Source organism: Crocodylus porosus, unplaced genomic scaffold (assembly GCF_001723895.1).
Source record: "Crocodylus porosus isolate Cpor-Errol unplaced genomic scaffold, CroPor_comp1, whole genome shotgun sequence".
Classification (NCBI taxonomy): domain Eukaryota; kingdom Metazoa; phylum Chordata; order Crocodylia; family Crocodylidae; genus Crocodylus; species Crocodylus porosus.
In genome coordinates, this window is record NW_017728948.1 from 45,459,190 (window position 1) to 45,472,072 (window position 12,883).

The 12,883-nt window shown below is 40.1% G+C and overlaps 1 protein-coding gene across 1 annotated transcript in view; it reads right to left on the minus strand.

The window, feature by feature from the left end:
• Window positions 1–12,659, minus strand: part of PDS5A (PDS5 cohesin associated factor A) — a 125,116-nt gene extending 112,457 nt beyond the window's left edge. Inside the window, exon 1 of the mRNA XM_019552581.1 lies at window positions 12,472–12,659. Within this exon, the coding sequence (XP_019408126.1) occupies window positions 12,472–12,591 (120 nt within the window). The 5' untranslated portion in view covers window positions 12,592–12,659. The remainder of the gene's footprint in view (window positions 1–12,471) is intronic.
• Window positions 12,660–12,883: the final 224 nt, after the last annotated feature.

Sequence of the window (12,883 nt, forward strand, 5' to 3'; positions counted from 1 at the left end):
TGCACAGCAAGGGGCAGAGTGAGTGAGAGTAAAAGTAGGGAGGGGTAGAGTGTGTGCTTGTAGGGATAGGCAGAATGTGTATGTGAGCGCGCACACATGCAGGGAGGGGCAGAGTGCAAGTGAGCTTGTAAGGTGAGTCCCACATACCTCCCCACCATACACATGCACCCACATCCCCCCTCACTGATATGAGCAGACACCCCCCCACACCACCCCACAAACACCATACCTACCCACACACACATGCCCAGATGCTCCCTCACTCTGTCCCATACCCACAGCCCCCCCCACAAACTTATACCCATCTCCACATGCCCCCAGATCAAATTAACGAATGTTGTACATGTTTGATTTTTAGAATATGCAGTAAGAGCTGTGTTAATCAGCACACTCTACTAACTGGAATTTCTAGCTGGCCAGCTGCAGGGAGGGGAAAGCTTGCACGTGGCGGCCACTGCCACTACCCACCACCCTGTACTGCTGCTGCTCTCTGTGTGGTGGCCATTGCCACCCCTCCCCTGCCACATCCAACTGAAAACCCCTGCCTCAGGTAACTGGCATTTTTAGATTACTAGCACACCCCTTCCTAACTCATGCTGAATAGCAGAGTGGTATTTGGTATTTTTCTGGTTTTAAGATTACAAAACCCCTTGCTGAAATGAGTATTTCCAGGGGCAAGGGGAAGGGACTTCTGGTGGCAAAAGTCAGAGGTGAGGGGGCAGGATTTCTGGTCACACAATGGTGACCAGGGGAAGTAGCACCTGTCAAGGGGCGGGCCTACCCATGCAGCCCTCGACAGCTTGCCAAAACTCAGTAAGAGGCCCTCCGCCCAAAATATGCCCACCTCAGAGCTAAGTCAATGAGAGGTAGGAGAGAGGCATGGGCAAAGGACAGGAGGACAGCCCTGCAGATATTTGGGTTCCCCTCCTGGCCATACCTTCTTCATGATATGGCAGATGCAACAGCTTGGCCAGAACCAAGAGACTGACCAAATGGTTCAGAGATGTTGTGCGGTGATGTACGAGGTGTGCATAAAATAAAAGATGCAAGGAAAAGTGCATCTAGAATCTCAATAAGAGGTTCTTGAAGAGATGGAAGTGAGGTTGCAGTCTGGCATATGCATGCCACATGGGCAGCCTTGGCATGTGGCAAACTAGAGGGAGGACAGGCAGGCAGCATAGCAGCAGATAGGGCAAAAGCAGAATTGAGATCTGGCATGGAGCACAGGGCAGGAAGAAAAAAGCAGAACAGCAGATTAGGCAGGGAAAGGGGTTGGAGCAGCACTTGAGGAAGGCATGGGCTTAATTGTTGGCCCCCACTGCACTAGGCCCACCTCCAGTTGCAGAAAAGACAGGTGTCTGGAGTCCATAAAGCACAACATGTGGACAACAATGCTGAGAGCTCCATGAAGGAGCTACTATCCTAGATCTGCACTAGGTCACAGAACTATGGTGTAATATAGGCTGGTCCACCAAGGCTTCTTTCTGTCAAAGGTGTCTGGATGGGACAGAGAATGGTATGGAGCATAAGCATGGAGACCTGGAAGTGTTGAACTTTGGTTTGATCCAGTATGGCAATTCTTTATGTTCCAACCTTGCAGAAGTCAAACTGCTGATCTGAAGCTGCAAGCAAGCTAACAAGTTATCTAAAGCCCCTAAATATAAGAGAGAATTATATTTGGATTGTAGAAAATTATTTTTATTTAAATCAGTAAAAGCAACAGAAATAAGTGTGACACAGAGCAGCAGCTAGCTCCAGAGTGAAAGTGGCACAGCCAACATAGCAAGAGCAAGAATGGAGTGAATTAACATGTACAAGCTGCTAAACTAGAAACTATATATAACAATGTAAAAATGTGGGGGGGAGAAAGCTTAATTGCTGCCTTTTTCTCTCTGTATTTTAACTCAAAGTGTTTTAATCTTTCTAATGAACCAAAGACAAAGAAACATAACTTTGGAAATGAGAATATACCACCCAAATTTTTCTGTATTAAGAAATGTTTGCTGAGTCGCTTTTCAGATTTAATTTCAAAAGGCCCATTTATTTACTTGTTAGATTTGCACTGGCCTATGCCTAAGCGCACTTAGAGATTAATATGAAAATTACAACAGTATAATTAAGTTCTTTATGAAATTTTCACAGAAAATAAAAATAAAAATCTGATCATCTTGGTATAAGTATAAACCACCAACTCAGAGTGAATGAAAAAATGGGGATTTTATTTCCAGTTTAAGGCCTGCAACTCCAGAGGCTTAACTCACTTTCAAATTATACTTTCTCTGATGAATAATTGCATTAACAGCCTACAAGTGCGACTCCTGGGCTTGCTTACCTGCTCTCACAGAACTATTTTAATACTGTATTTTCTCATATAAACACGTCTCAATTAAGACACGTACCCTACTTCGGGAACATAAAATGAAGAGTTGTGGCAGAATACTGACCACATGAAGCAATGCACTAAGTCAACTCACTGACTGTTTCAAGTAAAAACTAGTTGTGGCAGTAGCTGTGTCAGGGTTAAAGCTGGTGGAAGAAAAGGGAGAAGCAGAGCCCTCAGCAGCCATTACAGCCTTTCCATGCATCTGTTCCCACACATAAATCAGCTTCATTTCTTAAGACATACACCAAAAAATTAGCCCTCCATAATTGTGGAGAAAGGTAGCTGTGATATGCAAGTACATATGGTACTATTAACACTAGCAACCCCCCTCCCACACACAAAACAAGCAAACAAACAAAAAAACCTTTTACTTTCTGCCAGTGGAGCTTCACCAGATGTAGAAAAGAACATCTATAAGGTGGATACAATTCAGACACTTTTAACAACCCTATTTGCCAGTGTAGAAATAGCCATGGTTAGTTCTAGAACTTCTTTCAAGCCAAACCTAATTTTTGTAATTAACCTCAATGTTTTCATCACAATCTTATATTTTGTTTTCTTTCCTCTCCCCTTAGAGACTATATAATTCCTTCTATAAAATTCTAGTGTACTGGAGAAGGTGTTACTTCTGTAAAATAAATGGTGAGAGGAAAAGGGTACCCTTTTACAAGACTAACACCTAAGCTCCATTTAAACTATCAAGGACTAAGTTTTCAAGCTGTGTCCCGTGGAATGCGGGGTTCCACAAAGAGACCAGAATGGGTCGCTTACTGCCATCATGGTGACTAGGTACCGCCATCGTGGCTTCTAATCTTTTCCAGTTTTCTTTTAAATTTTAGGCATTTATTTGGAACAATGGCAACAACTTTTTTAAAAATTAAGTGCAAGTCTGAAGTTGCTGGAAGTTTTAACTTTCAGCAGCAAGTAAATTTGTGAAGTTGTCACAAAGTGTACTCAATTCTGGGCATTTTAAATTCAGTCCACATATATGCCGTCAATGCAGAGCACGAATAAAACATATTAAGAAAAACAGAACAAATACAACCACAATAAGACTGTTTTTCAAGCAACAGGTTTTGCCCTATTTTAATACCACTTCAATAATACATGGTCTTGAAGGGGAAATATTCAGCACTTTTTGCTGTTCTAAAATAAAGGTCACTACAAGATTTAAAGAGATTGACTTGTAAATTCAAGCTCTTAATTTCACAAAAAAAAATAATATATTTTGTGAAAAAAATCTACCCAAATCCTTCCGCCTATGTCAGGGGACCAGAAAATAATTTATTCAGAGCCCAATGTGTAACCCTTGCTTATGTTTAATACCACTCATCATGAGTATAGATTACAGAATGCTAACACAATTAACAAGCATTTCAAATTAATTTGTGGACTGGAAATATGAAAGCAAAAAGTACAGGGACAGTGATTGTCAATATAAATTGGCCACTTCCTACATTTACAAGCTGCTTTTGCAGGCTATGGACAGAAAAAAATTTATAATGCTACACCAAGAAAAAGGCACATCCAATTTCATCTAATATTAAATACCTACAAAGAACTAGTACATTCAACTAATCTTACTTTTGTCCCACAAACTGTGCTTCACTTTCAGAGTTAAGATGGTACTGTTGAATGACATGACCCAAGACAAATGGAAATAACAAACAGTAAATATGGGTAACAAAAACAAACAGACTGACCAAACTGCTTATCAGTCAAGGTTTGAGGCACTGTAGTTACCTCTAAAAGGTTCACTTTATACTTCCAAATAACTAAAAAGCAGTGTAAGTACCAAAGCTAATTAATTTAATTTTTTTATAAAAGTCTTTTTAAAGAAACAAGTAAAAGCATATGCAGATTCTGAATTAACACTACAAGTCTAATAAAGTTACAAACTACTTTTCAACCTATGCCACTCCCATTGATGTGTGAAAGACTCACTGTTATCCATACAAAACCCACTGAAAAACGAAAATATTCTCTCGTTAGTAATCTTAGGCATTTACTAATTACAACAGTAAAAATATTTTCAAAATTAAATTTGATTTTGAAGTTGTTCTTTTGACCATCCTCATAATGGAGGGTGAATCTATTAGAAAAATCAACTAATATCCTATAATACAAGAAAGAACCCTGGTTAAGTTATTCCTAAATAAAGCCATCTAGGTTCCAAAAATAATTTTCAGAAGGTAAATATCTTTGTTAGTGCTCATGGAATCATAGAAAATTAAGGTTGGAAGGGACCTCAGTAGGTCATCTAGTCCAACACCCAACAAGGAAGAGTCATTGAATGAAAGCAACTCCTAATACTCAGTGGACATGTATGTCTACAGGACCTATTAATGTGCTTTAGGCTTACTACACAGTAAAATACTGCGCAGTAACCCTTCCCCGGGAGCATGTCTACATGTGCATCCTGTTGGAAGCCGATTTGCTCCCCACCCTGCTCTGTCACCCCTGCAGCAGCCAGAAGCAGCTCCAGGCTCCCTAAGGTTCTAGCCAAGGATTGATGTCAGCATAGTACTGGGAATAATATTCATTAGTTAACTGCAGCTACAAAGCCAGCAAAACACAGTTGAGCGACACCAACAATAAGTAAGTATTTTAAATTTCTAGATAACTGAATGGCAATTAAGAAGATACCCATAGTAGGGAAGACATATATTCTTCATATTTGTAAAGGTCAGAGTTCAGACCAAAGCCTGGTTTCTTTAAATACCAAGATGACTTCAGTATGCATTTTTGTTTCCGTCTTAAAGCCCAGTTTTTGACTTCTGGTGGAAGACAGTGCACAAAGGGCAGTGTGAGAAAAAAAATAATGTGGAATGATTCAACTAGACATGAAGAGGAAGAGAAGGAACAAAACTAACTTTAAACTTTACAACTTTCTGCTTCATTTCCCTACCTGCCTGCCACCTTCACCAACACCACATGTAAAATGTGGAAATTCTTGCTTGTTTATCTCACAGAAACCAAGAGAAGGTTAACATTTCCTTTATATAACACGTGACCACGTAAAATACGAATACGTGTTTGAAGACTTAGTTGATTGTGTGCACTAATTCCTCTCGGAATTTAGTGATGTATCATGGATTTTAGACCTAAAGTTTAATTTTAAAATACTTGAATCTTGACAGAATAAAGTCTTCCCCAATCACTTTATATTACTCTCACACAGATGCTATGCACAAATAGGAAAAGTTGTTTCTGCAATTAAAGCATACCACTTAAACTCAAGAAATCTGGGTTCAAAACCATGCTCTGCCTCTTACTATCCCTGTGATCCCAAGAAAATTCACTTAGGTTTTCATCAGTTTTGAATTCCTCACCGTTTAATTTTGGCCAGTGTTCCCTTGTTTCCAAGGTATTAGAGACAACGAAGATCCCAATCCACCTTCTCCATCCTACTCATTATTCTACATATTTTTACCATATCTTCTCCCCTTTCCAAAGTTAACAATGTCAATTCAATTTCCAAATCTCTCTTCTCTCCCTTATTTTGGCTCCCTTTATGACATCAGTAGTCAGCCTTTTTAGACTCCAGTCTTTTTAGTTGGAAAATGTCAACTCATGGCTTTCACTTATGGAAACAACACAGCAATTCTTCTATTACAAAGAATTCAATAGTAGGTCAGAACATTTTTGACATTACAGATTCCTATTTAAAAATATCTGAATTTATCTTGTGAACCATGTGTAGGCGTTTGCATACCTAACAGTGCTGATGTGGTATAGCACCTTGTGGCACCCTTAAAGCATACAGCATCAGCTTCAAGTATGTGATCACATATTACTTTTCCATGGAGATCCTGCCTCATTTTGTGCAAAAGACAGGCTGGTTCCAGGAATAAATCGGGGTTTAGTAAAAGAAGTTATCAGATGCATCACTTGTTAAAACTTGAAAGTGTGATTGAAGCCTAGTATTATAGGAAAGGGTAAGACAAACTTATGGCTCAGGCAATCAAATTTAACCCTGAAGATTTGGATCCCTTCTTTGTCTGTGCCACAATGATCCTATAAGATGCCAATCAAGAAATTCAAACCAAACTTTTTTCATGTGGTGCTCTTCATTTTCTGTGTACCATATCCACTGGAACTGATCTGCAGGAGTACTAGACACCCACATAAGTAAATGAAGTCCAAAGGAATCACAGTCCAAATGTCATAGAGAATTTAGCAGTTTGAAGGTGGGAGGGGAAATTATAGATATGTATTAGCTGTTATGTTATATAAGATTTCAGCATCTTGAATTGGCCATCCAAAATTACCTGGCATTTTGACCTTACTCTGTGTGCTCTGAATTGCCATAGAGAATGCCACCTATAACCTGTTGTGGAAATTAATTTTTTGTCAAGCTCTCAAAATTGTTGATGAGTATTGGGGACAATGAGAAATTAGTAATACTTTATTCGGAATAGGCCTTGAAATCATATCCGGTAAATATGATGTTGGGTAAAGGGCTGTAAAGACTTACTGACTGAACTGACCATAGATATAAGCAAATGACACCAGGGACAGTTATCATGTCAAATCCAGGACCAGTGCTTATGTTCAATCATTGGGGCCCCTATTGTTTTCTGACATACTTATCCTCTAGTTGCCTGGAAATGAGGAAAGTAATTTTTGCACATGTGAGTTTGTCATTAATTACTGTTGCACTTTTAATGAGAAAGTTACCATAGCCAGAAAGGAGTTACTTTATTGCTGAGCAATTAGAATATAAAGTGTCATTAGGGCAAGATGGAAGCCTAGATCGGTCATTAGTTTTCAAATTAGTAAAATCAGGGAGTTTGTAGAGTATGTATGCTTACAGTCTTCTTTTCTTTCTTCATCTTTTTTTTTATTATTAAAAGAAAACCAGACCAGGATTTCTTAAAACCTGACCAGTTGTCTGTCCTAATCAATGAGAATCATGCTTTTTACAACAGCCAAGCTAATTAAAAGTATTAGGTAGGAGCAAATAAAAATCAAAAGTTTGGCTTTAGGCTTGAGAGTCCAACAACCCAAGGACACCTGCAAACTTCAGTTTGTCCCTGCAACTTTAAGAACAATTACAAAAGTTCTAGCAGGGGTGGTGTTATTATGTATGGATCATTTCTACAGCAACCTACAGCCGGCATCTGGCTAGATCCAGCTCCTGGTGCCTTTGGATCCGGCAGCATTTGCAGCCAAGACCCCAGGGCTTCAGCAGGGCTCTTCATATGCATAGCCACAGAGCAGTGTGGGTTTCAGTGGAGGGGGAGCTCTCCTTGTGCCCCCAGGCAGTGGGAGAAATAGCAAACGTGACTGGGTCCTACTGCCCACCTACCTCAAACTTGACCTGGGTCATTCCAGCTCCCTGACAGAAAAATGTCATTGACCTGTGCTCTAAACCTCCAAACACTTAAAAATGAGTCTAATTTTACACAGCTAGTAGGCCCAGAGCCTAAGACATGAAACTGAAGATGCCAGAATTTCCAGCTTGAATACAATATTGAATACTGGAATACAATATTGCAGAGTATTTATTGACTAAAATTAGCTAACATACTTAATACAGCTGCATTTTTTTCTTTAAAAACTTCTACTGTCAATTAATATGCCACCTAGCACAATGACCTTAGCAGGTGCAAAGACTTTTTATCCAAGTAACAATTCAATACATAATTTTTAGTTAACATTTACTTCCACAAAGAATACATAATCCACTTACACTATTCTGTATTTTTTGGCTGCACTGTACTATTGGGTGTATGACTAAGCCCCCTGAGGCACGGCTCTGTTAGAAACTCACCACGCTCGGCCTATTATACAACACCATCCATGCCAATAACTATATATAAGAACACAGGGCAAAGTACTATTAACTTACCATATTGCACAGTTAACAGTGCAAAACTATATCTGAACTGGTCACATTTCATACTTCCCTTGGAAAAAAAATTCAACAAGCAGATAATGGTAGGAACTGGTAAAAAAGATGCACTTAGCATGGCAATCAGTTCTGCATGAACTCAGGTAAGTATTCTGATTTTTGCCATTTGACTAACCTATATATTTTGGTTCATTAGTGACATTTTCACTAGTCTGATAATTAAGTCATTAATGTTGATACTATTAATAATAATAATATAATTTTGATATGTAACTATAGCAAAATTCTCCCTTGGGACTGATAAGGAAAATCTTATCTGAGATTTTAGTTTAATAAGACATTTCAACAAGGTCAGGCTGCAGCTGGAGTACTGCATCCAGTTCTGGGCCCCGCACTTCAAGAGGGATGTCGACAACATGGAGAGGGTCCAGAGGAGGGCCACTTGCATGATCAGGGGGCAGCAGGGCAGGCCCTATGAGGAGGGGCTATGGGACATGAACCTGTTCAGCCTCCACAAAAGAAGGCTGAGGGAGGATCTAGTGGCCTGTTACAAACTAGTCAGAGGGGACCAGCAGGCACTGGGGAAGTCCCTGTTCCCCTGAGCATTGCCATGAGTGACCAGGAATAACGGTCACAAGCTGGCAGAGGGTAGATTTAGGTTAGATATCAGGAGGCTCTACTTCATGGTCAGGGTGGCTAGGATCTGGAACCAACTTCCAAGCGAAGTGGTGCAGGCTCCTACCCTGGGGGTCTTTAAGAGAAGGCTAGATGTACACCCTCCTGCCATGGCAGTACTCTTTCCTGCCATAGCAGGGGGTTGGACTAGATGATCTACTCAGGTCCCTTCTGACCCTTGAAACTATGAAACATATTTAGCTATAGAGCATTTTAAAAAAGCTATTTTAAAAAGGTACACAACACCTGAACGAGATTTGCAGTAGGGTAGAATGCAAGTTTACAAAACAACTTCCATACTTGAAACACTTAATATACTTAGGATAAAATAGGCACAGCATTTCCCAAAGAAAAGAATTCAATACTGGGAGTACAGTGACAGTTTACTTGAACTGACAGACATTTTATTCACACACACTTAATCTTGGAACCTACTTTTTAAAAAAGAAATGGATAAAGGCCACAATCACAAAGCAACTTTTCATGGTGCCTCTAATCACTCAGAGGCACTACTGGTTAAAAACAGATTTTGGAGCTGTAAGGTACAGTGCTAATAAGGAGGCGGCAGGGTAGAGCAGCATGTTATAGACTAACTAATTCAGAGACGCATAAGCTTTCATAAGCAACAGCTTACCTGTCAGAAGTTAAGCAGTGAATCTTAACCATCTCCTGCCCTGCTAGCTGCTGGTTTGGTCCACTTTTAATTTTAAAAACTGATCAGGCACACAGTATGTAGTAGGGACATACACTTCCAACAGCTAAAATTAATTCTCCGATAACTATGAAGTGCACTCTTCCCCAAGTTAAAAGGGTGCCAATCTGTGTGTGTTGAAGTCAGTCTACATTTGTTGAAGTCAATAGGCTTCTTTTAAGTGCCTGATCTCCAGGTGTTCTATTATACAAACATACTACCCCAGGGGGCCAACATCCAGAAGATGCAAGATGCTTAAAAAAAATTCTTGTCATTTTTCTTTCCAGGACAGCATTCATAACATCATCCAAATACCTAAACACTGTAAGGTTCATTTATCAACCTCATTTATTAGCCTTGACCTTATACACAAAGAGGGAAGATATAGGAAAAGTTTTAAAATGTCCTTGGCACAAACATCTGCTGCTGAGGCATTACAGGACAGGTGCCCAGAAAGTCTCAAGTTGCAATAATAATAATAAAAAAAATGCCTTCATTACAAGTGCTAGGTCTGGACACAAAAATACAACACAATGGCAGAGAAGCGCTCTATGGACAAGTCACTTTATGTTACCCATAAACAGTTCAACTGACTTCAACAAGTTAGAGAACTTCAGTTCTGGGGAAGAGGCCTAACTACTAGCCAAAACAGAAAGTTGTATCTTTACAAAGAAAACCATAGCACCTTTAATTTACACACAGAGAAGTAAACTTTAACAAAATTTAAATAAGGTACAAACTTCATTAGAAAGCGCTCCTCTTTTAAAACAACTTTATCTTGAAATATGTCAAGCACAACCATTGTAAGTATGAGAACCAAGTTAATACAAAAGTGAAACTGTATATTTTCAAGAGTCAAGCTGATTGACATACATGAAAAGAAAAAGAATAAGAGAGCTTTAAGTCTTTTAGTTGAAAAAGAGTAGCACTTTGCTGGTAACATCATCTTCTAGCTGTCCTAACATTTAAGTAAAATCAAGATCTGGCCAGACTAAGGTGGTACCAATGGGAAGAAAGAAATGCTTGGAAGCAGTTGACTCCATTATAATATCCCTTATATAAAAAAAAAAAAAATACTATGTATGGCAATTGTGCACTCTTTGGATGGTTTTGAATGCCTCAACATCACTGGATCACCAAATAGCCAAAACAGGAAAAGGAAACACCCATTTCCATCTGCTACAAGTTGTCTCTGAAGGGATGTGGCAACAGTGATATATACATTCATGAATTTGAGGCTCTGTTACTGTAATTGGCACTGTACACTCTGAAAAGCTCCAACTAGTACAAAACACAGCATCTACTTAGCAACACAGGTTACTAGGAACACTTCACCCATGCACTCTGCTCACTGTACTGGCTCATTACAAGCTCAGCTGAAGGCCTCTGCCCTAGCATTCAAAGCTCTGCAGAGCTAGGACTGACTATAGCTAACAGATCTTTTCTGTACCAAACCCATTTCAAAATTATGTTTCATTGGAACAATGAAGAAAATTATGTTAGTTGACATCTGTGCATGCAAATGGCACAATTTTCACAAAAGCTGCAACTGGATTATAGAACTCACATACATAAGACATAGCCACAGGCTTTGCAGCTTTAAGGACAAAATGTAAAGCTTAATTCTTTGAATAATTTATTCATGTGTCACACTTCCTCCTCAATCGCAAGTGCTTTTTTTGATCAATTATAAAACTAGCCCATCTATCTAGCTCACTGGCTTCCACCAAAAAAAGGAATTGTTATTTTTTGTTCTTGTGAAGCAGCCAGCTACTACAGTGAAGGGAGACTCACAATAAAATTAGATGGAGAGAACAGGACAGAAGTCTCCTAGAAATACCCAGTATTGTACATACTGGGCACGAAACCAAATCCTAGACAACTCTGCATGAGCTTCTGGGCCACAACGTTAATAACTGAGCTGCTCTGATATTTGATCGATACTTGTCTCCCATCATTATTTTCTGCATATACTTAAAAATAATTATTTTGCACCATTAAAAATTAAAATGTTCTATTTGCATGCTTTGTGAAGGCAATGTCACAAGTGCGTTGTTTCTTCTTTTTCCTGGATTTCAGAGAACTCTGCAGGTTTACTTCTGGCTTTAAACTCTTTTTTCCTCAAATGCAAAATAAATACTGACTGTTTAGTGCAACTAAACATACAATTACTTATGAAAATCTACTGAGTTTACAGAATTACCTAGTTACACTAAATAGTCAGAGAACACCAAACTATACCTCTCTACATAATTCAGGGGCAATCTATTCTTTTTCCAATCCTGACACTCCAGAAAGCCAACTTCTATGCATCTAACACACAATATAAATGAACAATTATTAACTTTATAATAAATAACAGCCATCTGGCAACCTAAAGCTGAATAACTTTTCTGTACTGTGGTTAACCCAGCGCATCACAACCACACTTGTTCTACGACATACATTTCAAAACACAGGAACCCAGAAGAACCTGCACATCTACCACAAAGCCTGAGTCTCATGTAGTTCATACTTACAATTCTACTCCTAACACCCGCTCCAAACCATGGTGGACTTAGTTCCTGCCCATTTAAACCACAAGCTTGCAAAACAATAGACAAATTAGCCCACTGCTACTTGAACCCCATCAGCACTTGAAGCAAACACATAAAAACACAGAGAAGGCAAAATGGTACCACGATTAATGAAAACAACTTGCGGCCCTTTGAAGAAAAACAAAAACAGTAAGTATTTCTGCGACGGTAAGCAGACAAGGAAGAGGCACCTTGAATACAAGAAAACGGGAGGCTGAAGCCCAGACAAAAACTCCTGCTCTAGGTAGTGTTTAGAGACAAATGTTGTTGGGGGGAGGGGTGCACTTACCTTCAAACGCTTGACCACCTCGTCGTTGGTGATCTTGTCCGTGATCTCCTTCACCCCGGGAGGGTAGCAGATGATCTTCCCATCGCTGGGAGGTTTTGGTTGGGTAGCAGGGAAGTCCATCCTGGGGCCGCTGGTGAGAAACTTTCCGTCTGCACAGTCCTCTACCGGCCTCTATCGGTCAGAAAACAAAAGTTCAGCGGAATGGCAGCGACTTTCTAACCCTCTTTTTCCAGGTCTAAACCTCAATTCGCAGAAGGCCCCGCTGCTTGGCGAGCAGGCACCCGCCTGCCCCCGGGCCCCCTGCCTCGCCAGCCGCCAGCCAGAGGCTCCCCGGGCAGGGCCGCCGCCTCCCCTGGCACGAGTCCTGGCCACCCCCACCCCCCGGCGCCTCCCTGCGCGGCGCGGCGCAGCG